We start from the raw sequence: 27,939 nt of genomic DNA, 5'->3' as shown, positions 1-27,939 counted from the left end.
TCAGCCCTTTTTGTGCTTGTGCCAGCCCTTAATTCTCCCATCCTGCACACTCCCCACCACTGTATAGAACGAGAGTTGGTGCACTGGGTGCTGCACTGAATTGTTTCAGCTCCCACTCTGAGGAGATGAACATCACACACACTGCCAGTGTCTGTGTCCTGGTTCAGTGAGAGTACCTGAGAGAGACAGATGTTGCATGAATGCAAGGAATTCTCCAGATGCTGGAAACCCTGAGTAACTCGCACAAAAATCTAAGTAAATGCCAGAAGTAGTTATGCCATGTAGTTTACTGATTGCCGTGGAGAGCTGAATACCTTTCATGTGTGGTGGCCAGGACCTGACACACCAAGTACAGCCAAAAGGAAAGGGTTAATTTTGCAGTCTGTGCTGCCTTCTCCTGAGTGCAGCTCTGAGTGTCGAGGTGGGGAGGAAGTAACAGTGGGACAGGAAGGCTGCTGGAAACTGGACTCGCACAGCAACAACACACACAGCTCAGGATGCAGTTCTCTTTATTATTGGCTGAGAAACTAAATGCGTACAGTCAGCACAGACAGAGCGGCTACAAAGAAATCAGGGAAGTGAATCCACCGCTGGAAATGATGAGTAGATGGATCTGGAATTTTCTAAATTCAACACAGTTTGTAAGAACAAACAAAACCATCTTTCTCGTCAAAGGGCATATCATTCCAGGTCAAGTCATCTGGACACATGGAGAAGAAAACAGATATGAGTCCGCAAGAAAAATATGTTTCAAATTCTGGAAATCTAAGATAGATGCTGCAACTACTCAATAGGTCAGGTAGCATGTGTAAAGAGAGAAACAGAAAGGTCATTGATAGAAATGTTACCTCTGTTCCTTCTCCACAGATGCTGCTTTATCTTCTGATTGTTTCCAGTATTTTCTATTTTCACTTCAGTGTAAATGTTTTAATTATTTTAGTCAGTGTCTGTGAATTTTCCCTCCTCTTGGTAGAGTCATGGAGTCGTAGAGCAAACAGCACAGATACAGGCCTTTCAGCCCAGCCAGTCCATGCCTGACCAGTGCATCCAGGCAGCTGATCCCAATTTCCTGTGCTTGGACCCCATTCCGTACATCCATGGACTATTTTCTTCAATGATACTATTATATCTGTCTCAAACACTTCCTCAGGGACCCCAGTCATTTTACTCACCTCTGTGTAACAATGTTGCTGCTATGATTTGTAATGTCAAAGAGTGTACAAGACTGTAGTGGAGTCTTTTGGGAACACTTTGTAACTACATCCACTGCTATGAAAAAAATTGTGGCCATGAACAGCCAGGGAAAATCCACATAAATCCTCTGCCAGGGTATTGTAGGCCATTCCCTGAGATGGAGATACACTGCTTTTGGTATCTTTATGGCATGTTAGCATCCTATACAGTGCATGGCAGGCTATTCGATCTACCAGTCTATCCCAGGGCACCAGACAAAGCAATGCGCCAATGCTTTCATTTTAACCACACCTAGATGACTAGCATGTAGCTCCTCCAAAACTTTAGCTCTCAGCTTGGATGGTACAACACCTCTCAATCCCCATGTAAGGCAACCTCTGTCAAGGGAAATTCCTCTCAACAGCTGTAAAAATGGGGTACTGGAGATTCTGATACACATTCAAGCCATTTTGAGTGATCATGTGGGGTCGTTTCTGGTTTCCTTGTGAGTTGTCTTTTTGTCTTTGCTGTAATAGGGAGGCTTTTGGTTTGCATTAGGAAGAATAATTGTAAATTGTTCTGGTATTTCCTTTTCCAAGGGTAAACAGGACAATCCATCAGCAAATCCATGATTAGTCGTCCTTTTCGAATCAAAATTGCAATGATGTCCTCCAAGAATCAGAGCCCATCTCTGTATTCATGCTGCTACTGTTGGTTGAATACCCTTCCATGCATTGAAAATGATAAGTAATGTAGGTAAATTCTTGCCCATACAAGTACAGCTTAAAGTGTTTTACACCCCAAAAGAGATCAAGGTCTCTCTGTTAATCAGTGTGTTTTTTTCTGCAGCAGTAAGGGAACATGATGCAAAAGCATTCACTTCTATCACTTGTAACTTGTGACCTAACTACACCTATGCTATAAGGCAAGGCCTCACAGGCAAGCTTCAAAGGATGATGTAGATCATAATATATCAGTTCAGTGTCTGACATCACCATCTCTTTTACCTTTTTGAAAGACATCTCACACTGCTTTATCTATTGCCATTTCATCCAGATGTGCAGCAATGACTTAAAGGAGCAGAGCACAGTTGCTAGTTTTGGCAGGAACCTGTTATAGTAGTTAACAAATCCTAAAAGGACTATGACTGTAACATGTCCTTTGACCGTGGGGGTTCCACCACTACTTGAATTTCCTCAGCACTATTGTGCAATCCCTGCAGATCAATAGTATGATCTCAGAAAGTTTAGGAGTTCACACTTATTGCATTGCACTCTGAGCTATAAATTTATAATCTTTTTAACAGCGTCTTGAGGTTTTGGCAATGTTTCTTGTCATCCTTACTGGGAACAATGACATCCAGGTAACACTAAATGCCTGGACAGCATTGCAGCAACTGGCCCATTGTTTTCTGCTGGTGTGCAGGTACAGATGTTCATTCAAAAAGCAATAAAGCCCTTTGTGGATGTTTATGGTTAGAAACACTTTGGGTTCCTAATCCATCTTTATCTGCAAGTAGGCCTTAGCCAAGTCCATTTTGTTGAAGTGTTTTCCTCCAGAAAGGTCTGCAAAGATATCTTGGGTGGAGGGCTTTCATCTACTTTCAGTACTGGTCTGATGGTGACCTTGGAAACTCCACAGATCCTGACATATCCATTTTTCCTGGCTACTGGGCTGTCTGGTGTTGCATGTGGGCTCCACTCAACCTTGAACACCATTCCTTCACCCTCCGCGCGATCAGCTCACAGACTTCTTTATCATGGATAGCATAAGGAAGCAGACAGGCTTTGTAAAACTTGGATGCGGCACTTCATTTAACACTATGTTACCTTAGATATGCTTGAATGTTCCAAACTCGTCCTTGAACACTACTGTACCTTTCTTAATTTATTTGCATTAGCATCATTGCAGGTGATGTGACATGCAAATTGTGGATGGATCGCCAATCAAATTGTAGTTGTCTCAGCCAATCATATCATCACAATGCTGGTCGTCCTGTTTTTACTGCTTACAAGCCCAACGTGGCATGTTAGTTGTTGCATTTTGCCCTTACAAATGTCATTTCCACAGGAGTTATCCTTTCTCTATGATACATTCTTAGTGAGATACCTGCAGGCTCCAGTTTAGTACCTTTGAAATGCCTTTCAAACTCATTTTGTGGAACGTCTGAAATAGCTGAACCAATATCTAGTTTCATTTTAATTAATTTGTTATTCACTTCTGGTGTAAGTCATATTGATTGTCCATTTGTAATCACATTGTTAGTCTGAAGGCTACTTAGTCCTGTGTCGTTCTCTTCATTATGAGACTTTTCATTAATAGCATGCATTATAGTGCTGTTTTTAAAATGTCAACTTGAGTTTCAATCCTTTTCTCTTCTCTGTGCATTCTATTTATTTTATCTGCTGATAAGATGCATTGCTGCATCTTAAATAAGTTTTGCATTTAAGTCAGAGAATTACAATTACATCTCTGTCTGCTGTTTCCATTAGTACAGCAACTTCAACTGCATTTTTAAATTTAAGTAGTGCTTCAGTTAGGAGCCATTGTTGAGTGATTTAATTTAAGATTCGACAAATTAATCTCAGTGTATCAACGCTCAGACAATCTCTTCAAATCAGTCATGTATGCTGAAACAGGGTGCCAGAGGTCCATGAGTGTCAGGCAGCAGGAGTGAGTGTCGATGGAAAACTACTACTACATCGACTCAGGCCTGGGGGAAAATGTGCTAGGGAGACCCAAAGGTCTTAAGGTGGATAAGTCACCTCGACCAGATGGACTACACCCCAGAGTCCTGAGAGAGGCTGCTGAAGTAACAGACACATTGGCCATGATATTTCAAGAATCACTTGATTCTGGCATGGTCCCAGAGGACTGTAAGATTGCTAATGTCGCACCACTCTTTAAAAAGGGAAGAAGGCAAAAGAAAGGAAATTATATGCCAGTTAGTGGTTGGGAAAGTGTTGGAGTCTATTATGAAGGATGAAGTTTTGGGATATTTGGAGACTAATGATACAATAAGTCAAAGTCAGAAAGATTTCTGTAAAATGAAAATCTTGCCTGACAAATCTGTTAAGAGATGTTTGAGGAAGTAACAAGCAGGGTAGACAAAGTAGAGGCAATGGATGTAATTTACTTGGATAATCAGAAGGCATTTGATAAGGTGCCAAGCATGAGGCTGCTTAGCAAGATAAAACCCTATGCTGTTGCAGGAACAATACTGGCATGGATAGAGGAATGGCTGATAGTTACGAGGCAGTGAGTGGGAATAAAAGGGACCTTTTCTGATTGGCTACCAATGACTAGTGGTGTTCCTCAGGGGTTAGTATTAGGGCTACTACTTTTCACATTGTTTCTAACTGATTTGGATAATGGATTAAATGGCTTTGTGGCAAAGTTTGAAGATGATACAAAGATAGGTGGAGGGGTGGGTAGTACTGTGGAAGCAAAGCAATTGCTGCAGGACTTAGTCAAATTTAAAAAATGGACAAAAAAGTGGCAGATGGAATACAGTGTTGGGAAATGTATGATAATGTATTTTGGTAAAAGGAACAACAGTGTGGACTATTATCTAAATGAGGAGAAGGTTCAATCATCAGAGGTGCAGAGGGACTTTGGAGTCCTTATGCAAGTCTCCCAAAAGGTTAATTTACAAGTTGGGTCTGTGGTAAAGAAGGCAAATGCAATGTTGCCATTTATTACAAGGGGAATAGAATATAAAAGCAAGAAGGTCATGCTGATCCTTTACATGACACGAGTCAGACCACACTTGGAGTATTGTCAACAATTTTGGGCCCATATCTCAGAAAGGATGTGTTATCATTGGAGAGAGTCCAGAGGAGGTTCACGATGATGATTCTGGGAATGAAGGGGTTAACATATGAAGAACATTTGGCAGCTTTGGGGCTGTACTCACTGGAATTTAGAAGAATGTGTGGGGATCTCATTGAAACCTACCGAATGTTGAAAGGGTTAGATAGGATGGATGAGGAGATGATGTTTCCTATGGTGGAGGTACCAAGAACTGTAAAGGCACAGCCTTAATATTGAGGAGTGACCTGTTAGAACAGAGGTTTGGAGGATTTCTTTAGCCAGAGGGTAGTGAATCTGTTGAATGCTCTTCCACAGACTACAGTGGAGGCCAAGTCCATGGGTATATTTAAAGCAAAAATTGATTGCTTCCTGATTGGTCAGGGTACAAAAGGATATGGCGAGAAGGCAGATGTATGGGGCTGAGCGGGATCCACGATCAGATGTAATAGCGAAGCAGACTCAATGGGCTGAATGGTCTACTTCTGCTCCTGTCTTATGGTCTCTTACTCTCAATAACATTATCAAAACCATTACGTTTTTTTCCTGAAGGTACCTGCAGATCTATCTCATGTGCAGTCTTTGCCCTCTTGTTTTCCATCTCAAGTGTTTTCTTCTCATTTTTCTAGTCATCAAGAGTTTCTCGAATGCCCAACCAACTCTTATCTGGTGAATATTTTTCTTAACTAGAGCCTCAATATCGTTCTTCAGCCAAAGTTCTCTAAACTTGCCAGGTGTACATTTCACCATGAAAGGAACATGTTGCCCCTGGACTCTAAATATACCTTTCTCACTTAACAGTCTTTACTTTCACTTCAGAAAGGCTCCATCCATTTGAAATTCTGAAAAATTATCATGCTTCAGTTTTCAACCCTGACTTGTGGACCTGTGCTATCCTATTAAAGCTAATAGAGTTATGGTCACAGGAGCCAATGTACTTCAATTACTTGCTCTCCCTTCTTTCCTGAGTGAGTTCATGTATTGCACCCTACCAGCAGGGTTGTCTCAGTGGGCGGCACAGTAATGTAGTGGTTAGTGTAACAATCTACAGCACCAGTAACTGGAAGATCAGGGTTCAATTCCTGTCGCTGTCTGAAAGGAACATGGGTTTCCTCTGGGTGCTCGGCTTCAACCCACATTCCAAAGACCAGTCAGTTAGTATGTTGTGGGTTTGCTATGTTGGTGCTGGAAGTGTGGTGACACTTGCGGGCTGCACACAGCACATCACTGGACTGCAGATGATGCATTTCACTGCATGTTTCAAAGTTCTGATGCAAATGTGACAAGTAAAGCTAATCTTTAAACCTTTAGATCTTTTAATTTTGTCACTGGTTCATCATCAAGCATGACTTGCAGAAAGGAAGCAATGCTGACTCCTCCTAATCAGACTTTGTCTGAAACAGAGGTATGTTTCTGCTTTAATTTTTAATTCTTTAACAATTCATTACTGGTGAAGCCAAATGGTTTCCTTGGCTGCGTAAGTCTAGGGAATACAGACTCTGGTCCCGCCAAACCCATGAGATTAAGACAGCTCACACTCCAAAGCACCCGTTATCTCTAAGCAATACCCAAACACTGCTTCTACAGAAAGACTATTACACCCGCAGTGAAACCTTTCCCAGGGTGTTATACTCTACCCCCAGCAAAATTAGTCATGTTCTCATGACATTGAGATAATTTGTCACCCCTTCATACAAAGCACGAAGTCCAACCCAGGTGTAACTGGCAGTGACATAGCTCACCAAGGAGATAGGTGCCACACTCTGTTCCCTGGTTATGACATAGGCATCTGTCTGGTGGTTTCTTGACTCTTTGGGACCTCCTTACCCCACCATCTACTTTTTCAGCTTCTAAAACTCCCTGGGCTCTTTCCTGTCTACATGGGGAGGCCCTCCCTGTCCATTACCATAGAACCATAGAACATTACAGCACAGAAACAGGCCTTTTGGCCCTTCTTGGCTATGCCAAACCATTTTTCAGCCTAGTTCCATTGACCTGCACCTGGACCATATCCCTCCATACACCTCTCATCCATGTACCTGTCCATGTTTTTCTTAAAAGTGAGCCCGCATTTACCACTTCATCTGGCAGCTCATTCCACACTCCCACCACTCTCTGTGTGACGAAGTTCCCACTAATGTTCCCTTTAAACTTTTTCCCATTCATCCTTAACCCATGAACTCTGTTTTTTTTTCGCTCCTAGCCTCAGTGGAAAAAGCCTGCTTGCATTCATCCTATCTATACCCATCATAATTTTATATAACTCTATCAAATCTCCCCTCATTCTTCTATGCTCCAGGGAATAAAGTCCTAACCTAACCTATTCAACCTTTCTCTGTAACTCAGTTTCTCAAGTCCCGGCAACATCCTTGTAAGCTTTCTCTGCACTCTTTCAACCTTATTAATATCCTTCCTGTAATTTGGTGACCAAAACTGCACAGAATACGTCAAATTTGGCCTCACCATGCCTTATACAACCTCAACATAACATTCCAACTCTTATACTCAATACTTTGATTTATAAAGGCCAATGTACCAAAAGCTCTCTTTATGACCCTATCTACCTGTGACACTACTTTTAGGGAATTTTATATCTGTATTCCCAGATCTCTCTGTTCTATTGCACTCCTCAGACCCCTACCATTTACCTTGTATGTTCTACCTTGGTTTGTCCTTCCAAAGTGCAATACCTCATACTTGTCCATATTAAACTCTATCTGCCATTTTTCAGCCCATTTTTCCAGCTGGCCCAAATCCCTCTGCAAGCTTTGAAAACCTTCCTCACTGTCCAATGCACCTCTAATCTTTGTATCATCAGCAAATTTGCTGATCCAATTTACCACATTATCATCCGGACCATTGATATAGATGACAAATAACAATGGATCCAACACTGAGCCCTGCGGCACACTGGTCACAGACCTCCACTCAGAGAAGCAATCCTCCACTACCACTCTCTGGCTTCTCCCAATTGTCTAAATTGTCTAATTCAATTTACTACCACATCATGTATACTTAGCAACTGAATCTTCTTAACTACCCTCCCATGCAGGACCTTATCAAAGATCTTACTGAAGTCCACATAGACAACATTCACTGCCTTCTCTGGTGATCACCCTGCAGGTGATTGGGTGTGGTCCTTGACTTCTTGACTCCATGCATGTTTAGTAACTCATATATGAGCCTACTCTCGAAATCCCATCCCTGATTGCTATGTATCCACCTGGGGAGGCCATCACAAATGAAATATTTCTCCCATAACACTTTGGCCATGGTGGATCCTTGGTAGGGAAGGCTTGCACATATCTGGTGAAGTGATCTGTAATAACTAAGACATTTGGCATGTTGTTGGCATCAAGTTCTATTGACACGTACTCCATACACACCAGATCCAATGGCCCCGCACTCTGCAAGTGGGATGACAGAGCAGCCCTCACCGGCAGCATCTTCCTCCCTATGCACTGAATGCACAACTTGCAGTATTCTTTGACTCGCGGTTTCATTCAAGGGCAGTAGAACTGATCTCTGAACAATCCTTAGGTTTTGTTAACCCCTAAATGACTGGAATTGCCATGCAGTGACTTCAACAGAATCATTTCATACTTCTCAGACAGAACCATCTGAGAACGCTGGAATGACTAGAGGTGACATGACCCAGTACAGAATCTGGTTCCTCAACTCAACTCTGGGCATTCTCTCAGTAGCAGAGACTCCGCAGAGTGTTTTGTCTTCTCCCCTTAGGCCATGTCCCCTTCCACAACCACTGGCCAAATGGTGCCTGTGCACGGGCCATCTTGCTGAGCAGCTGCCACTTCCCCTGACTCAATTCTGGCAACTGTTTTGTCTTCAGAGCAATCAGGTTGCAGTATGCTTGTAGAATGGCTCCATCAGAAGCTCCCAAATGATCTACCACTCAATTATGCCCTTGCCTTTTCTCTGCCTTCCTGTGATGGAATTCTGGTACATGGCTTCGACTTCAGGGTCAGGAATGCTCTCTCACTCTCCATCCCTGTCCAGCCCTTCATGTGCCCTTCAGGACAAAGCATCAGCATCAATGTTCCTCTTCCCAGCTGGTACTTCAGACCGAAATCATAAGTAGACAATGCCACCAACCACCAATGGCCTGAGGCATTCATTTTCGCTGAGGTCAGGGTATAGTTTAATAGGTTGTTGTCCATCCTCACTTCAAACTTGACACGATAAGGACCATCACTTAGCTTATCCACCAAAGCTTACTTTAATGACAGAAACTCCAACTTGTGTGTGGAGTAGTTTCACTCAGAGGGTGACAGACTCCAGATGACAAATGCAAGAGGTCTCAGCCTTGTGCCCTGATCCTAATTCAGAACATCCCCTAAGCCCTCTCTGCTGGCATCTGGATGTGGTACAAATGGCAATTGGGGTCTGCAAAAGGCAGCACATGCACTTTCTTCAGCAACTGTAAGGCCTCTTCATATCTCGCATCCCATCTCTATCATCCTTATCTTTAATTCTTATCTTTATGATCATCTTTATCCTCCTCTCCTTTCATCCTCCCTTTCTTCCCCAAGGGAGGCTAACCACACAGAAGCTGATTTAAAGGGTGACTTGCTTTTGCATAGTCCTTCACAGACCTCCGATTGTACCCACAGAACCCAAGGAACGAGTGCAGAGCACTCACAGTCTGGAGCCTTGGCCATGAGGTCACTGCCTCTATCTTAGATGGATCCATAACTACTCCATCCTCTTAGACTATCTGCCCAACAAACACCTTGCAGAACTGGGATTGTCCAGGAAAAGTTTTAACCTGTTAGCCTTTAGGTGGCCCAGCACCTTCAGTAGCCTCGCTTCATTTTCCTTCAATGTGGACATGAACACTATGAGATCATCCAGGTACACCAATACCTCAAGCAAGTTCATATCCCCACCGTTTTCTCCATAACACGCTGAAAAGTCACCGTTGCTCTCAATATGTCCTGCGGAATTCCTTCAAACTGGCAGAATCCCAGTAGACATATGAATGCCATCTTCTCTTTATCAGCCTTATTTGTGGGGGTATGATAATACCCACTCCTCAAATCCAGCACACTGAACCACTTCGCACCACTCAGGCAGGCCAGCACGTCTTCCATTTTTGGGACCGTGTACATGTCGGGGACTGTACACCAGTCCAGAGTCCACGCACATCGTACTTTCCCATTCTTCTTCCTGGCCACCACTACTGGAGACACGTACGGACTTTTGGACTCAGGGATGATCCCAGCTTCCTTGAGCTTCCGCAGATGCTGCTGAATGTCTTCCACCTCTGCAGGTCCCATTTGCCGCATCCTTTCTTTGGATGAGGTGTCCTCTGTCACCCAGCTGGTGTGGTGAGTGCTCTTGGAACAACCAACATCAAACTCATCTGCAGAAAAAACATCTTCCTCCTTCAATATCTTCCCTATCAATTTCCTCTTTCAACCTCCAAGTACCAGGGAGTCGCCCAAAATTGAGTGACTCCTCTTATCCGTCGGGGGTAGGCGTTGTTGCCGAGAACATCCTGAGCCTACGATAAGGAGCTTTTCGCACCAGGGCCCTTTGCCATTTATTCACCAGGGAGGTAAGGGCTGATACCCACTCAGAACACTCACTGGAGGACTCATTAGACCTTCCACATCAGAACACTCCTTCCCCTTGCTCCGCAGAAACAGAAACAACTTGTCTTTAAAGTTTCCGCCCCCGGCTACGAGAAACCATTTCACTGGACAATAGTTTAACACAGGCTTAACCACTCAACCCACTGGATCAATGCTCCGGGCAATCACACAGCATCCAGCAAAATCGATCTGGGATGATATCCCCACAATGAAACCACTCGATTTCCTCAGCTGTGTTAGTCTAGGGTGTACACATTCCAGTCCCACCAAACCTGTAAGATTGAGATGGCTCACATTCTAGAGCACCCGCTATCTCTAACCACAACCCAAATACTGTCTCTACAGATAGACAACTACACTTGTAGTGAAACCTTTCCCAGCTGTTACACTGGTAGGGCTGTGTTCAGTTCTTTCTTTATGTGCAGAGTCATAGTGTACCTTCCTCTAACTCGAGTATGTTCCTCCTGCTCAGTAACACTCAGCATATGTTCCACTGAACCCTCCCATATATCCCCCTCTAACCATCGGGCACTCAGTCCTGTTCTGCCGAGCACAAGGAGTCCTGTGGAACTCACTCCCTCTGTGGAACAGTACGACTGTTGAGATAACCTCCTGTTCAACACTGTGTCTAAAATTCACATTTAAGAAAGTAACATTTCATTCACTGTGATACTTACTGAAACGATGAATGTTCACACAGTCTTCTTTGCCTCCATCATTATTAGGTTCATTCTTAGCCCACTTGCTGTACCTGTACAAAGATCCATCAACCCACGTGAAATTCCCCTCCTGTGGGATATAAATCAGTGATTATTCCTGTGGGAGTGTTGAGTAACCTGTCACTTAATGTTACAGTGGGGGAGCTGTACCTGAGCCAGAGTGAGACCAGAATATGAGGAGTCAGGACAAGCACATCCCTCTCTAACTGCTGGGCACTCAGTCCAGTTCTGGCAAACACAGGTAGGCAGGAGATATAGGAGTGTTTAGTAGCACCCCACTTGGCTCAGGAACAGTTACTACCCAACAATGATCATGAACTGGAGTGGATAACTTAATTCACGACTACTTTGAACTGATTCTGCGATCTACAGACTCGCTTTCAAAGGCTCTTTGCAATTCATTTCCTCAGTATTATTTCTATTTGCACTGTTCGTCTTCCTATCCACACTGGTTGTTCTCAAGTCTTTGTCTCATTATGTACAGTTTTATTGTAAAATTCTATTGTATTTCTTTTTTCCTGTAAGTGCCTGCAAGAAAATGAATCTCAGGGTAGTATATGGCAACATATACATACTTTGATAATAAATTTACTTTGAAATTTGAACTTTGAGATCCTTACTGTGTGCAATTACTATCATTAATTATAGTCAAAAATAGGAAGCTCATCAGAAATCTCAGAATTATCTGTACATGAAGATATAAAATGCAATATTAATCAGTCAGTGAGGAGAGCTTTACCTCAGAATCCCGACTGGTTGTAAAAGCATGAATCTCAGTAAGTTGCATCTGAGAAACACTTCAGCCCTTCATTGAATCTTGTTTGAGGACAACAGAGTTTAATATGAACGCATTGCCTCATGGCACATTGAACAATAACAGAGAACAACTCTCCTCAATGTGTGTTGGCCAGTGTCATATATTTGGGTGTGCCCATGCTCAGTGAATCTACTTCAAGTTATCTGTGGTTAGTTAGTTAGTCATCGTTAGTCATGTTCTTGACAGTTCAGTCAACTGTGACACAGGAACGTAGCAGGTAGTGCTGCTGCCTCACATGCCTAGAGGCCAGGATTCAATCCCGAGCTCTCTGGAAAACAGCTATTTTATGGAGAGCTGAGTGAGGACAGAAAATGAGATGCAAAGACTTTCTGAGAACAATTCTGATGAGTTTCAACATTGACACAAACCACTGGGAGCCGCAGAATTGGATCATCCTGTTAGGGATATCTGCACAAAAAGTGGTGGTCATTCAAATGAGAATGCTGGAATTGAGGAACAAAGAGGAATAGAATATCTGAAAATTCAAACACCACTGAGGTTATTGCATCCCCCAACTCTGTCCTCCATGTAAGTAAAACTTGGAGCACAGATTGATCTAATCAGCTACCCCCGTACACATCACAACACTGTAGATTGGACACCATGGCCTTACTCAAGAACGATCGACACTAATCAGTCTCTGAGGTTTATTAGCCAAGTATTTCTAAAGTTTTGATTAACTATTTTCCATTGTACAATATTTGCAAAGTTTTTCAGATGATTTTGTGTAAAGTATTCCATGCAAATGTAACAGGCTTGTTATTGATGTCAGGAGATTCATGTGATTTATTTCAATTTCTATACGCACAATGTTGTAATTCCCAATTTTCAAATTACTTCACAGCTACTCAGTGACATGGCACTGCACACAAGCCTTGTCCAGAGTCCTTGCTACATTTTGGGAACAAAAATGCTTCAACTTTAGTGAAACAAACAAAACCTGAATGCAGAGGGAATCAGTCAGGAGGAAGGGAAATGTGGGAGGTGGGTTAATCAGAGATCATACCACCGCAGCAGAAGAACAGGATAAATAACAAAGCAGATGCATCAGGGTTCTCATCAGTAACCAACACAGCAGCACTGTCTGTCTATATATCATATTTACATATGCAGAGCATATGACACTGATTATATATTGTATTTCCATATATAGAACATGTAGCATTCTACCTGCTGTGAATGTATCCTCCCTCCAAAGCGAGTTACCAGCACACAAAACAGTGGAGATAATTTCTGAAGGGACAGGATTTAAAAGTAGAGAAGCTGTGTAAATCCTGGATAGAACTGTGGTGAGTCTGCACTCTGATCTGTACACAGTTCCAGGCTCCACTAAATGGAAAGGCTACAGAGACACAACTGAGGGTGAGAATTTACCAGAACTAAGAGGTTACAGTTACCAACAAAGGTTGAGCAAACCTCTCTTTCAGCCATCTCTAGAAAGCGCCTATTTTATGGAGAGCTGAGTGAGGACAAACCATCATATGGTTTGACCGGGGGGTGTGGGGGGTGGGGGGGAACTTCCTTCTCAAAAGTTGTATATTTTAGGTGACACAAGAGTTTCTACAGATGCTGGAAATCCTAACACACAACATGCTGGAGGAACTCAGCAGGTTAAGCAGAAACTATGATGGGAAATAAACAGTCAACACATGAAAAGATGAAGAAAGGTCTCAGCTAGAACCATGAGCCAGTCTGTTCCCACCATAGATTTTGCCTGGCCTGCTGAATCCTCTAGTATCATGTATGTGTTACACTTGGTATATTTTGAGTGTCTGGAGTTTATAAGCAACATTTCAATATTCAAAGTTGCTTTTCAGTTGGGATGTGGTCCTATTGTCAAAGTCACTGTATTCAAATGTTAAAGCAAAGTGAGTAGTTCTAGACAGTGAAAGTAGATAATTATTATGGTGTTAGAATCTATGAAATATTGTGCAGGGAGAAGAACATAGAAACTAGACAGTGACAACACAGTACAGGCACTTTGGCCCACAATGTTACATTCACCTTTCAACCTACTCTAACATCAATCTCACTCTTCTCTCCCACATAACCCTCCATTTTGCTTTCATCCATGTGCCATTCTAAGAGTGTCTTAAATATCTCTAATGTATCTGTCATGGTCCGGGATCCGTGTACCGGTTGGCGATCCATGGGCTCCAGACTCCGGGTCTTCCGGCTGTCCTTTGTTTAGGTTGGACTAAACCATAAACACCTGTTGCTCATCTTGTTGGCTGGGAATATATAAGTGGCCCTGGGATGGAGTGTGGTTGGGGGGTTGTTAAGTTAAGTTTCCCTGGTAAGAGTCTCATGGAGCAAATGGCTGGTATGGCCACTTGCCATCTTTAGGTTGGGATGGTGAACCATTGCTTCCTGGAGCCTTGCTGTCAGTAGTTGGAGCTGTCATGGTGGTATGGATTTGGCCGTTTCCCAGACCAGCTGGGTGACCGTCAGCCACTCTGAGCTAGGTAGGGATCTGGTTGTTTCTGTAGCCAGCCAAGCCCTGATACACAGATGGAACTGTCTGTCATTCTTTAGTGTTTGTCTCTTCCTGACCTTGCCCTGTGGGGTTAGGTGGGTTGTCCTGCTGTTGCCCTGTGGGATAATCTGTCCTGTCTTGTCTTGTCCTTGCCTCTGTAGGGTTAGTCAGGCCATTCTGCCATTGCCCTGTGGGGGGGAATCTGTCTTGTCTTGTCTTTGCCTCAGTCGGGTAAGTCTGGCTGTTCTGCCATTACCTGATGGATGGTCCTGCCCCACCTTGGTGTGGAGTAAAAGTTGAGTCCCAGCTTGTCGAAAGAGAAGTCCTGGCTCTATATTTATGTACAGTTCCTAGTCTGCCTCCAGTCTCCGGCCAAGCCTCGAGAGCCCAGCCTCCAGTCTCCGGCCAAGCCTTGTCACATCCTCGCCTGGGTTTGGGGGTCTGAGACTAAGGCAAGACCCAGGTTCTGGGTCCTTGTCCAGTCTTGGGCTTGGAGTTCATCCCAGGCTCCTTGTTCCCAGTCCCTTGTCCTGCCCTGTTCCTAGCAGTGTCTGCATCCTGAATTTGGGTCCTGATAACAACAACACTGTCTGACAGTATCGATTTCTATATAAGACCTAACATGCATTTCCCACTCACTGTGCTTCAAGTCTACCTCTGACATCTCCCCAATAATTTCCCCCAATCACTTCGAAAGTAAATGCTTTCATGTTGGTCATTGATACTCTGGGAAAATGACACTGGTTATCCATTCTATCTATGCCTCCCCTTACCTTGTATGTCTTTATTAAGTCACCTCTCATCCTCCACCTTGTAGTAGGAGTGCTTTTGATAGGGTACAGTATGTTGAGTGTGTTCAGGAGGGATTCCTGGTCAGTAATCTTTCCTAAACACCTGCAACATACTCTGGATCTCATTCCAGGCAATAAATCGGACCAGGTGAGAGATCTATCAGTGGGTTAGCATTTCAGAAACAGTCATCTTAACTCCCTGACCTTTAGTACAGCCCTGGATAAGGATAGGAGCAGATGAATGAGAACAGAAAGTCACACTAATTGTTCCAGATGAGGGAAGCTGAGAGAAGGCTCACGTGGAGATAAACAGGGGCATAAACATGTGGGACTTTATTTGTTCACAGGAGGTGGTGACACTGGTCAGACCAACATTTTTTTGTCCTTCCCTGATCATCCTCTGAACATTTCAGATAGCAGATAAGAGTCAACACATTCAAATGCCATTAACTTTACCTTGCAAATGTCATTCAGGCCAATCCAAGCCATTGGCTTGTTTTTGTCCACGATAGTGACCACATTAGAAATGAAAATGTTGTGTTCCTCTGAGTTCACAGAAGCCAGCTGTCCACAACGTTCGTCTCCATTACAGAAATCCTTTAAATGAAAGAAATAATTTATCTGTCGGTGAGAATCAAAGTCCTTCATCCTCTTACAGGCCTCTCAGTAAATTGCCCAACCTGACCGAACAAACAACAGTAGAGTTTAGGAACAGGCCCTCAGATCCACAAGTTTGTGATGTGTTAATTAAGCCAATGATGCTGAATTGACTCCGCTTTCCGCTCACCGACATGTAAGACATAGTTTCTTTCTGTCCGCCTTTGATCTCTCCCTTTTCTGATTTAAACTTTGAAATTTCAACTTTATTCAGTTGGATCTGTAGAGCAACAGTTATAATTATGGCTACTTTAAGAAGCACTAAAAAAAACCCGGGCCCAGGCAACGGAAAGCCGAGAAAAGCTGACGAGATCTCGGAGGAGCCCCCTTAGGTGAAGAGTTAGAGTCTCAAATCAGCAGTATCGGCACTGAAATAACTCAAATAAAATTGAAATTTGAAGAAAAAATTGACTCTTTGAGCCTCAATCTTAAAGAAGTTAGTCAAAATGCGGCTGACCTTTCTTCTCGTTTGGAAAAGGCTCAACAACGAATCGTCGATCTGGAAGCTCGGTCGCGTCGGAATAATATTTGAATTGTTGGATTAAAAGAGAAATAAGAATCTGCCGACACGCTGGATTATGTTGCTAAAATGTTTCAGTCTTTATTTCCGGAGGTTTGTTCGCTACCTCCAGAAATTGAAATGACTAACAGGACCGGTGCTTTAAAACTGTTGGATCAAGGTAAAAACAGGCATATTGTTGTGCGTTTTCTCCATGTTAGAGACAAAAGACCACATTATTAAGCTTGCAAGAAAATGAAGGTTGTTTCAATTTCAAGGTTCGGATATTCACTTTTTTGAAGATTTCCCACGTGAAATCTTTAAGTGTGCTGCATTTGCGTCGGCTATGAGATGAGCGTATCAAAAAAAAGCCCTTTCCATCATCACAATATCCAGTTAAATTAACGCTTTCTGTCAAAAATTCTGAGGCTCGTATTTTTGATGACCCAGCCGACTCTTTGCCTGGTGAGTCTGAAGCCTGAAGTTTGAATGATTTACAATGGTTTGATTGTCTCGTGGCGTAAAGAGTGATGAAATTGGAAGATTTGATGGTTATAGAAAGTCTTTACCTTAAAATGTATGTTTATCTCTGAAAAAGACGTTTGGATGGTTTTAACCTCAGGAGACGTAATGGGAGAACTGTTGAAAGACTGTAGATAATTTTGAACCATCTAGAATTTTTTCTCTGCAGCATTTAAATGAACTTTTTTTTTGTTCCGTCTGCTTTTGTAAAGATCTTTTAAGTAATTATTTGAATTTCTTTACGTTTTAAAAATAGATTGGATAATTTAAAGATGGTGATTGTTTTTCTTGTGTGCAAATATTTCAATTGTTTTGAACAACAACACACACAAAATGCTGGTGGAACACAGCAGGCCAGGCAGCATCTATAAGGAGAAACACTGTCGACGTTTCGGGCCAAGACCCTTCGTCTGGATCTGTTTTTCTTCCGTTATCTAATATTATGAAGGTTACTCTTAAAATTGAAGGTTGTTTTGTTTTACAAAAAAAACACTGTTCCTTCCAATTTAATTATATTGAGATACATGTTGACTGTAATGAGTTTTATGCTCGGTAGAGGGAGATAGAGATTAATTTTTTCATAGTTTTTTATTTAGGTTGGTGGAGTTTATAATTGCTTTCTATGCTTTTCTTGGGGCTTGCATTGATGGATATCGACTTATTTCTGGACTTTGTCATTTGGATGAGATTTTTCCTTTCTCTATCCCCATTATGGAATCCTAGAGCATATGCAAATTATTTTTATTGTTGTTCATCTCAGCCATTCTCGACTATCTTATCCTGACATGTGTGTAACTATTCTTTTTAGATACAAAGTCTCATGATGATATCTAAACAGTTAAATGTTTTAAGTTGGAATATCTGTGGTGGGAGTCATCCTATTAAGCATAAGAAAACATTTAAAGTTATTAACTGATTCCAACCTGATATAATCTTTGCTCAAGAGACGCAAACCAGGTTATGTGATAAAAATCATATTTTTTAATCTTGGAGGGTCATCAGTTTCATGCAAATTCTCAGAGTAAAATTAGAAGTGTTCCTATTTTTATTGAATCCAATATCCCTTTTAATCAGGAGGATATAGCCGATATTAATGGTAGATTTTTGATTGTTAAACGATTAATTTATAATAGGAAAACAGTTTTTGTTAATATTTATGGAGCAAATGTAGATGATCCCTCTTTTTTTAAAGCTGTCTTTGCTTTATTACCCAATTTAAATGAATAAATGTTATTAATTGGTGGATTTTAATACTTGTTTAAATCCTTTAATGGATAAGTCATCACCCAAACATCAACTCCCTAATCATTCTGCATCATTTATTAATTCCTTTTTAATTGATTACAGTTTAATCAAAATATGGAGGCATATGCATCCTAGTGATAGAGAATACTCTTTTTTCTCACAAGTTCATTATATATGTTTGAGAATCGACTATTTTATAGTTGACCCTTGACTTCTATTTAATGTTCAGAAATGTGAGTCTGATGCAATTGTTATTGCTGATCATGCTCCTTTAAACCAAGTATTTGAACTGAAAGATATTGTTTCTACCAGACCATTTTGGCATTTTCCAGAACACTTGTTACAAAGTTCAGAATTTGTTGAGTTTATTGAAACTCAGATGAAAGAGGTTTTTTTCTCTTTAATAATACAGGAAATATTTCAAAGTTAGTAATTTGGGATACATTAAAAGCCTATTTTCATGGTCAGATTATTTCATATATAGGTAAACTGAAGAAACAAACAAGAATGGAATTAGATAAAATCTGTAAACAAATTAAAGAATTAGATAACATCAATGCAATCTCTCCAAATGTTGTTTCATTTAAAGGAAGAGTAGAACTACAATCACAATATATTTCATTATTAACATTTTCTATTGAAGGATATTTGCTTAAATTGAAAAGTCAATTTTATATTTTTGGGGATAAAAATAATAAGCTCTTAGCTTCCCAATTAAGAGCACCTAGAGCTGAAAGACAAATTTTAAAGATTCACAAAATGTAATGGAGATATAGCAAGTAACCATGAAGACATTAATAATATTTTTCAAGATTTTTACTCTGATCTTTATAGATCTCAATTTCCTGCAGATTTCTCCAAAATGAAGGCTTTTTACATAAGATTAAACTTCCTCAAATTTCTGTTGACGATCAACAGATGCTTGTTGCTCCAATTACCGAGCATGAAATTCAGAAAGTTATTTTATTAATGCAATCAGGTAAAACTCCTGGACTTGATGGTTATTCGGTAGGATTTTACAAAAAAAGTAAAAGATTACTTTCTCCGTATTCTTTGAAAATATTTCATGAATCATTTCAGAAGGGTAGTTTCCCTTCTTTCTTTTATGAAGCATCTATTTCCTTAATTCTTAAGAAAGATAAAGATCCTACTGAATGTTTATCATATAGACCTATTTCAGTATTAAAAGTGGATGCAAAAATTCTCTCTAAGATAATGTCTAACAGTTTGGAAAATTTTTAAACTAACTGAAATCATTTCTATGGATCAAACGGGCTTTATTAAAGGCTGTTACTCTTTCTCTAATGTTCGGAGATTGATGAAAATTATATATTCACCAATATCTAAGCAACCTCAATGTGTTATCTCTCTCGACGCAGAAAAGGCACTTGATAGAGTTGAGTGGCCATATTTGTTTAAAGTGTTAGAAAGATTTGGTTTTGGTAATAATTTTAATAGGTGGATTCAAATGATTTATAAGAATCCTATTGCCACAGTTATCACTAATAATTCAGGTCCTCTTTTTTTCACTTTCTCATGTTACTAGAAAGGAATGTCCATTAAGCCCTTTATTATTTAATCTTGTATTGGAGCCTTTGGCTGTTACATTACATGAAGCTAAAATTATTCAAGGTATCTCTATGAATGGAACCATACATAAGATTTCTCTTTATGCAGATGATCTTTTGGTTTTTATTTCAAATCCTGAGGAATCAATTCCTAATCTTTTGGAACACTAAAAGATTTAGGTAAATTTTCAGGATATAAACTTAACTTGGATAAAAGTGAATTGTTTCCATTAAATGCCTCTGTTTTTATATATAATGATATTCCTTTTAGAATAGTTAATACTTTTAAATATTTAGGTATTATAATTACTAAAAAATATAAAGATCTTTATAAAGCTAATATAGTTCCTTTAATGGACTCCATGAAACAACTACTTTTTAGATGGAATCCCCTTACTCTCTCTTTAATAGGTCATATCCATTCTGTGAAAATGATGATTTTTACCTAGATTTTAATGTATTTTCCAAAATATACCTATCTTTTTAACTAAAACGTTTTTTGATCAAACTGACTCTCTTATTTCTTCCTTTGTTTCGAAGAAAAAAAGATCAAGAATTAACAAGTATCATCTACAAAAATCTAAAAAAGATGGTGGTCATGTACTTCCTAATTTAAGATTATTATTGGACTATTAATATCAGACAATTATGTTTTGGCTATATTAACTCGACAAGAGCCAAAAACCACAATGGGTTAATTTGGAATTAAAAGCTGTTAAACAATTTCATTTAACTTCAATATTCGGAGCTCCATTAACTTTACAACTCTCTAAAATTCCAAATTTAAATCTTTACCCTGTTATTAAACAGTCCTTACAGATTTGGTTTCAGTTTCGCAATTTTTAAAATTTTAAACAACTTAAGCTATCTAGTTTTTTATATCAGAACTTTTTATTTAAACCTTCAATAACTGATCCCATTTTTCTCCTATGGAGAAATAAAGGGATCTGTTCTTTTACAGATTTATTTTGTGATGGTCGATTGATGACTTTTGAAGAGTTAATTAACAAATATTCTCTCGCTCATACACATTTTCTGCAATATCTTCAGGTTAGACATTTTTTACAATATTTATCTAAGTTTCCATATTTGCAAGAATCTGATTTGTTGGATACCATTTTGAAGTTGAATCCTTTAGTGAGAGGTTCCATTAGCAGAATTTATGATTTACATTTGTTACTAAAGCTTAAACAAGATTGGGAGAGAGAATTAATATGACCTTTGTTAATGAAGATTGGTTGTGAGTTTTGAAAAATGTAAATTCTTCTTCTATATGTGCCAATCACGGTTGAATTCAGTTTAAAATTGTTCACCATTATTATTTAACAAAGGAGAGACTATCTAAAATATTTCCTAGTATAGCCAACTACTGTGATAGGTGAAAAACTGAAGTTGCTACTTCATCACATATGTTCTGGTCATGTTCTTCATTAAAACAACTTTGGTAATCTTTATGTTCTACGATTTCTAAAGCTCTGAAAATTAATTTACAACCTAATAGACTGACTGCTCTATTTGGAATAGTTCTGCATTACATTCAAGGTATTTCATCTTCAGTTCAACATGTAATTGCATTTGTTACATTATTGGCAAGAAGGGCTATTTTATTAAAATGGAAAGATACCTCTGTCCCTCCATTAATTGAATGGTTTTCTCAAGTAATATTATGTCTCAGTTTGGAAAAAATTAGAAGTAAAACATTTGATCCCAATTCAATTTTGAGAGATGGGGCTCTTTTGCCAAATATTATCATTTAACTTGAATTATATGGTTTCCTTCCAGTTTTATTCTATATAAATATGAATTGGCAGTTGATGATTCTTTTTCTTATATAATGGTAAGACATATTGTTCCAGGGGTTGTTTCCTAATGGATTTTTTATTACTTTTTTTTTGTAGTCAGTGGGTTCTTTTTAGTGAGATGGCGTTCTTTTTATCCTTTTTCTTGCATATATTTTATTTTTCATTTTTATATATTACAATCAGTTTTTAATTTCTTCAGCTTTATTAATTGTGTATATATAAATTTGTTGAAGTTTTGTATCATTTTATAGCTGTAGAAGATTATGTACCAATAAAAAGATTCTAAAAATGAAAAAAATGAAAGGTGCTGAATTGACATAATCCCTTCTGTATGCACCCGGTCCATGTCCCTTCATTCTCTGTATATTCATCTAATTATCTAAGAGCCTCTTAAACACCTCTATATACTGCCACCACCACTGCAGAGAACACATTCCAGGGGACGACCACCTACTTGTCAAAATTTGCCCCACACAGCACCATTTAACTTACTCCCACTCAAATACCGTACATGCCTTCTGGTACAGACACATCGATCAAGGGAACATGATACCATCTGTGTACTCTGGCTACAAAGCAAGCCAGAGTACAAAGAAGGTTCACCAGATTGATTCCTGGGATGGCAGGACTTTCATATGAAGAAAGACTAGGCTTATACTCGCTGGAATTTAGAAGATTGAGGGGGGGATCTTATTGAAATGTATAAAATTCTAAAGAGATTGGACAGGCTAGATGCAGGAAGATTGTTTCCGATGTTGGAGAAGTCCAGAACGAGGGGTCACAGTTTAAGGATAATGGGGAAGCCTTTTAGGACCGAGATGAGGAAAAATTTCTTCACACAGAGAGTGGTGAATCAGTGGAATTCTCTGCCACAGGAAACAGTTGAGGCCGGTTCATTGGCTATGTTTAAGAGGAAGTTAGATATGGCCCTTGTGGCTAAAGGGATCGGGGGTATGGAGAGAAAGCAGGTACAGGGTTCTGAGTTGAATGATCAGCCATGATCATACTGAATGGCCGTGCAGGCTCGAAGGGCCAAATGGCCTACTCCTGCACCTATTTTCTATGTTTCAAGCCTAGTTTTTCAAATCTCTCATTAGAGCACATGATCAAAAAGCAGACAGCATCTTAGTAAACTTTTTCTGAATCATTCCCAAAGCCTTCACATCCTTTCTGTAATGAGCGGACCAGCAAGGAATGGAATTCTCCAGATGGGGCCTATCCAGCGTTCAGTAACACGGCAACATAACTTCATAACTCTTGATCCCATTGCCTCATTTAATCAGAACAAACATGACATATACCTTTGCCACCTATCAGCTGGTGCAATCACTTTCAGGCAGCTATGGACTCCTATGACGGTGTACCTGGTAAGGCTCTGAGAGCTTGTGCCAACCAACTGGCGGGAGTATTCAAGGACATTCTGAACCTCTCACTGCTAGGGTGGAAGTTCCTACTTGCTTCAAATCGGCAACAATTATGCCAGTACCTAAGAAGAATAATGTGAGCTGCCTTAATGACTGACTTAAGTGATGACATTTCATCACTGTAGCACTTATTTCTACAGTGATGAAATACTTTGAGAGGTTGCCCATGACTGGACTGAACTCCTGCTTCAGCAAAGACGTGAACCCATTGCCATTTGCCTATCGCCACAATAGGCAGACACAATCTCAATGGCTGCTCACGTGGTCTTAAACCACCTGGACAATACAAACACCTAAGCCAAGATGCTGTTCATCAACTACAGTTCAGCATTTAACACCATCATTCCCACAATCCTGATTGACTAATTACAGAACCTGGGTTTCTGTAATTCCCTCTGCAGTTGGATCCTTGATTTCCAAACCGGAAGATGACAATCTGTGCGGATGGGTGATAACATATCTTCCTTGCTGACTATCAACACTGGTGCACCTCAGGGGTGTGTGCTTAGCCCACTGCACTACTCTCTATACCCATGACTGTGTGGCTAGGCATAGCTCACAAACCAGCAATAAATTTGCTTTTGATACAACCATTGTTGGTAGAATCTCAGATGGAGATGAGAGGGCGTACAGGAGCGAGACATGCCAACTGGTGGAGTGGTGTCACAGCAACAACCTGGCACTCAACATCAATAAGACAGAAGAGCTGATTGTGGACTTTAGGAAGGGTAAGATGAAGGAAAACATATCAATCCTCTTAGAGGTATCAGAAGTGGACAGAGTGAACAGTTTAAAGCTCCTGGGAATCAAGATCTCTGAGGACCTAATCTGGTCCCAACGTATCAATGCAGCTATAAAGAAGACAAGTCAGTGACTGTACATGATTAGGAGTTTGAAGAGAATTGGTATGTCAAAAAAAAAACACTAAAAACTTCTACAGATGTACTTTCTGACCTTTCTGACAGGCTGCATCACTGTCTGGTATGGAGGAAGAAGCTACTGCATAGGACTGAAAGAAGCTGCAGAGGGTTGTAAATTTAGTCGGCTCCATCTTGCATCGTAGCCTACAAAGTACCCAGGACATCATCAAGGAGTCGTGTCTCAGGAAGGCAGTGTCCATTATTAAGGACCCCCCAGCATTCAGGGCATGAAGTTACCATCAGGTAGGAGGAACAGAAGCCTTAAGGCACACACTTTGTGATTTAGGAACAGCTTCTTCTCCTCTGCTGTCCGACTCCCAAATGGACATTGAACCCATGAACACAACTTCACTTTTTTAACATATGTTATTTCTGCTTTTTGCATGATTTTGAATCTATTCAATATACATATACAGCAATTGATTTACTTATTTATTTGTTTTTACTTTTTCTCTTCTATATTATGTATTGCATTGAACTGCTGCTGTTAAGAGATTTCCTGACAAGTGCCTGTGATAATAAACCTGATTCTGATTCTGACACTATTGACGTTAAGAAACCCACCACTAACTAGGCACCGTTCCCTCACATTTAAACTTCCAAAGTGCAAAACCAGCCTAGATTAAACACCAATAGTTGTTTCCCCACCCATATCTAGTATGATCATTTCCACACTCTCCGCAACACCATCAATCTTTGTAAAGGCTGTAAACTCACAAAACCCACTTATCCACATTTTTATTCATGTCACTTACATATGTCACAAGCTGCAGATGTCCCAGGACAGTTCACAATGGAACACTATCAGTCAAGGAATACCATCCAGAATAAGATACGTTGACCACTACACTCTGTCATCTACATGCAAGTCAATTCTGAATCAACTGGCTAAGTCACCACAGATCTCACTCACTTTCATCACTGGACGAGCATCTCATTCAGGACCTTGTCAAATGACTGACGAAAATCCATGTAAAACATTATCCACAGCTCCACCTTCATCAGTCAGCTTTGCCACATCCTCAAAAAGCTCAATCAGATTAGTAAAGAAGTGACTTGAACTTCCCCTGCAAAATCATTAGTGTCCAATCCCACTTCTGGATGTGGAGATTCCCCTAAAATCCAAATATTTCACCCTTTGACATAACTGATAGTAACCGGAGTGCACGGCTGCAGTGAAACTCCCCCTGGAGCACAGGGATTCATCATGGACAATTCAACTAGAGGCTCCACTGTGAGTTCATGGAAAACCAATGTCCACCAAGCTTCCCAGAGCGATCACTGGTTTCAGGGACTTACCTCAGCAGCTGCCCATGTCTTTTTGGTGCTGAAAAACTGGTAACAGGAGTTTAAAGGAGAAAAATAAAACCAGTTTTCATCACAGAGTCCTCTGGATATTTCATGTTTTTCAAGGTCCTGACGAGACCCTTTCAGTCAAAGAAAAACAGAATTTAAATCAATACAATAACCAGTGTATCAGTTCCAAGCAATCACAAATTTTGCTGTTTCACAACACAAGACCTTGATTGGCACCCAGAAGGTCAGGGCTCGAGGGGAGGAAGGAGCACCAGCTGTGGCCATGGCCTGTCTAGTGTTTAATACAGACCTAATGTTATCTCCTTCAGTCCATGTGTTGTAACAGGGGGAAAGGAACAAATGGAGGAACTGCAGGCTGATCAGCCTGACACACAGAGTGGACAAGATGTTGGGAAATGATATGAGTGACAGCACAAATTTTCCTTTAGGGAAGTACTGGTATTCAAGCACAGCCACGTGGAGGTGTTGTACAATTTCTCTTCTTAGAATCGCCATCAGGATCAAGAAGGATTTGCCTTCCAAAGGAGTGGAAGGTGTTGATGCGGGTTTCTTTCAACATGGGGTGGCTGTTACACAACAACTAACACTCTGTCCAGACAAAGTGTGTGCCTGATCTGCTGGCAAGGAGGTCCAAGTCCATCGTTAACCAAACTCTGCTGAGCAGACAGACAGTTGGATAGACATTTAGACATATACACATTTTGACCATCTACTCACCATGATCACTGACACAACATCTTGCATCAGTTTTTCACACCTTTTTTCCTTCCATCTTGTCCCAACCTGACCCCCTCCCTCAGTCTGTTTCCTGTGGTAAATCTGTCAATCAGTGTGAATTTTTTGTCTTTTCCTCTAGTTTCAACTTGACCAATGTTGAGGATTAAATACTTTCAGATAGGATGTGAAGAAACAGGGAAATTGATAAAGGAGAGGTTGGCCTTGACAGTAAGTGATGGGATGAAGATGGGGAGAAAGGTTCAGGGTTCAGAAAATGAAGAAGTAACATCAGTTTGCTGCTTTTTCATTTGCTGAGAAATGGAAATGGGCAGAAGGTATTGGGTCTGTCTCTGGGCCCCCAGTGGTGGGAGTGTAAAGAGTGGAATATGTCAGAACATTAGAGGCACATTTCAGAAAGATAATAGTGTAGTCATGAGGGACTGTGACCTTCATGTAGATTGGGAAATCCACATTAACAGTATTCACAAAGTATATACAGAATGGGTTCCTGGATCTCAATGTTAAAGATCCAACAACAGTTCAGTGAAGAGCAATGAGAATAATTTATTTCATAATCTTGTCAGTGAAGAATGAACATATAAATTTGAAAGGGATTTTCAATAACTCAAGAAGTTAGAAGTGAAATAAGCCAGATGTAGATGAGGTATGACTTTGCTTTGGTTGGGTGTGTGATGGAGAAAATACAGAAGGAATCAGAATCAGAATCTACTTTATTTTTACTGATACATATGTTGAAATTCACTGTTTTATGGTCGTTGTACACTGTTAGAAGGAAAACTACCCTCACAGGTGTGATAGCAGAGAAGTAATAATGAAAATTTAAAGAACAAACCCACAGTTTATAGAAAACATACTGTATATCCACCAGAGATAAAAAGGACAGCAGGAAGAGCTGTTCAGCCATCGGTAACATTCAATGACAAAGATCAAAGGAAAAGGATTTTATCAGTGATAAAAGAGCAGCAAGCTGGAGATTTGGAATAATTAAAAATGCTCTTTAACAGCAAAACAAAGAAAACAAATTTCATCAAATAAGAACCAAGTTGTTGCTAATGAAAATGGAACCAGAATTTCAGTGCCATCCTCTGAGAAATGGAATAAATCCTTCTCCAGAGAAAAAAGGAAAAGATAAACAGAAGCTGTTGTGAGTCCCTTGCAGTCTGATCATGCTCCATCAGTCCTTCATCTGCACCCTCACAGGTGACAAACAGACTGCACTTGGTGCATTGAGCCAGTGCCTGCAGAAATTTCTTCTCTCTATCTACTGGGTTCCTGACAGGTAGTCACAAACCCCTCTATCGACAAACACGAGGAAATCTACAGATACTGGAAATTCAAGCAACACACACAAAATTCTGCCTGTCCTGCTGTGTTCCACTAGCATTTTGTGTGTGTTCCTCCACCAGCAACTTTATTTTGTTCTGAACCATCACTTTGGAGAGATCTCTGTCTCCTGATCTGCAAAAGAGTTTCTGACTCATCTTCCATTTCAACAGTTTGGAGATGAATATCCCAGACAAGAGACAATTCCTACCAGCTCCTGACCAGTCCAACGTCCACAAATTCCCATGTCCCACTGGCCCAACACAGTGCCTGGTCATTCATTCCTCACAGCAATATATTGTATTTTTAAAGCTCCTGGAATCAATGCAGCTTACCTGCCACATCACTGACAAGCAGTGCAGTCACCACCAAAACCCACACCACTGTCATGTTTCTTCTCTCAAACCTGAAACACAAGGAAACAATTCATCATGAGCGTCAAGTTTCCCAGTGAAGTTGGGGATATCCTGCCGCCATTCCTACCTCTCTCTCTCAGCTCTCTGCATCAGTAACGTTTCTGATG

At 40.5% G+C, this 27,939-nt stretch overlaps 1 protein-coding gene across 1 annotated transcript; it reads right to left on the bottom strand.

Annotated features, from left to right (window-relative positions):
* Positions 1–498: 498 nt before the first annotated feature.
* On the bottom strand, positions 499–27,939 carry LOC132403446 (echinoidin-like). Its single transcript, XM_059986849.1, has 6 exons — positions 27,900–27,939; positions 27,752–27,822; positions 25,338–25,465; positions 15,858–15,998; positions 11,276–11,387; positions 499–700 (listed from the first exon to the last, which is right to left on the bottom strand). Exons 1-6 carry the CDS (start codon positions 27,920–27,922, stop codon positions 630–632), a joined length of 546 nt encoding a protein of 181 aa, XP_059842832.1. The 5' UTR covers positions 27,923–27,939; the 3' UTR covers positions 499–629.

This window comes from Hypanus sabinus, chromosome 13 (genome assembly GCF_030144855.1).
Source record: "Hypanus sabinus isolate sHypSab1 chromosome 13, sHypSab1.hap1, whole genome shotgun sequence".
In the NCBI taxonomy this organism is placed as follows: Eukaryota; Metazoa; Chordata; class Chondrichthyes; order Myliobatiformes; family Dasyatidae; genus Hypanus; species Hypanus sabinus.
The sequence above is the reverse complement of the archived record's forward strand: the minus strand, read 5'-3'. Positions and strand labels throughout refer to the sequence as shown.

Bases quoted from the DNA above. Each gene is read 5' to 3' on its own strand.
- LOC132403446 (XM_059986849.1), bottom strand. From the start codon at position 27,922: ATGCAGAGAGCTGAGAGAGAGAG. The intron at 15,999-25,337 runs GTAAGTCCCTGA...TTTCATTTAAAG, and splicing joins AGACATGGGCAGCTGCTGAG to GATTTCTGTAATGGAGACGA. The intron at 11,388-15,857 runs GTAAAGTTAATG...TATATCCCACAG, and splicing joins GCCTGAATGACATTTGCAAG to GAGGGGAATTTCACGTGGGT.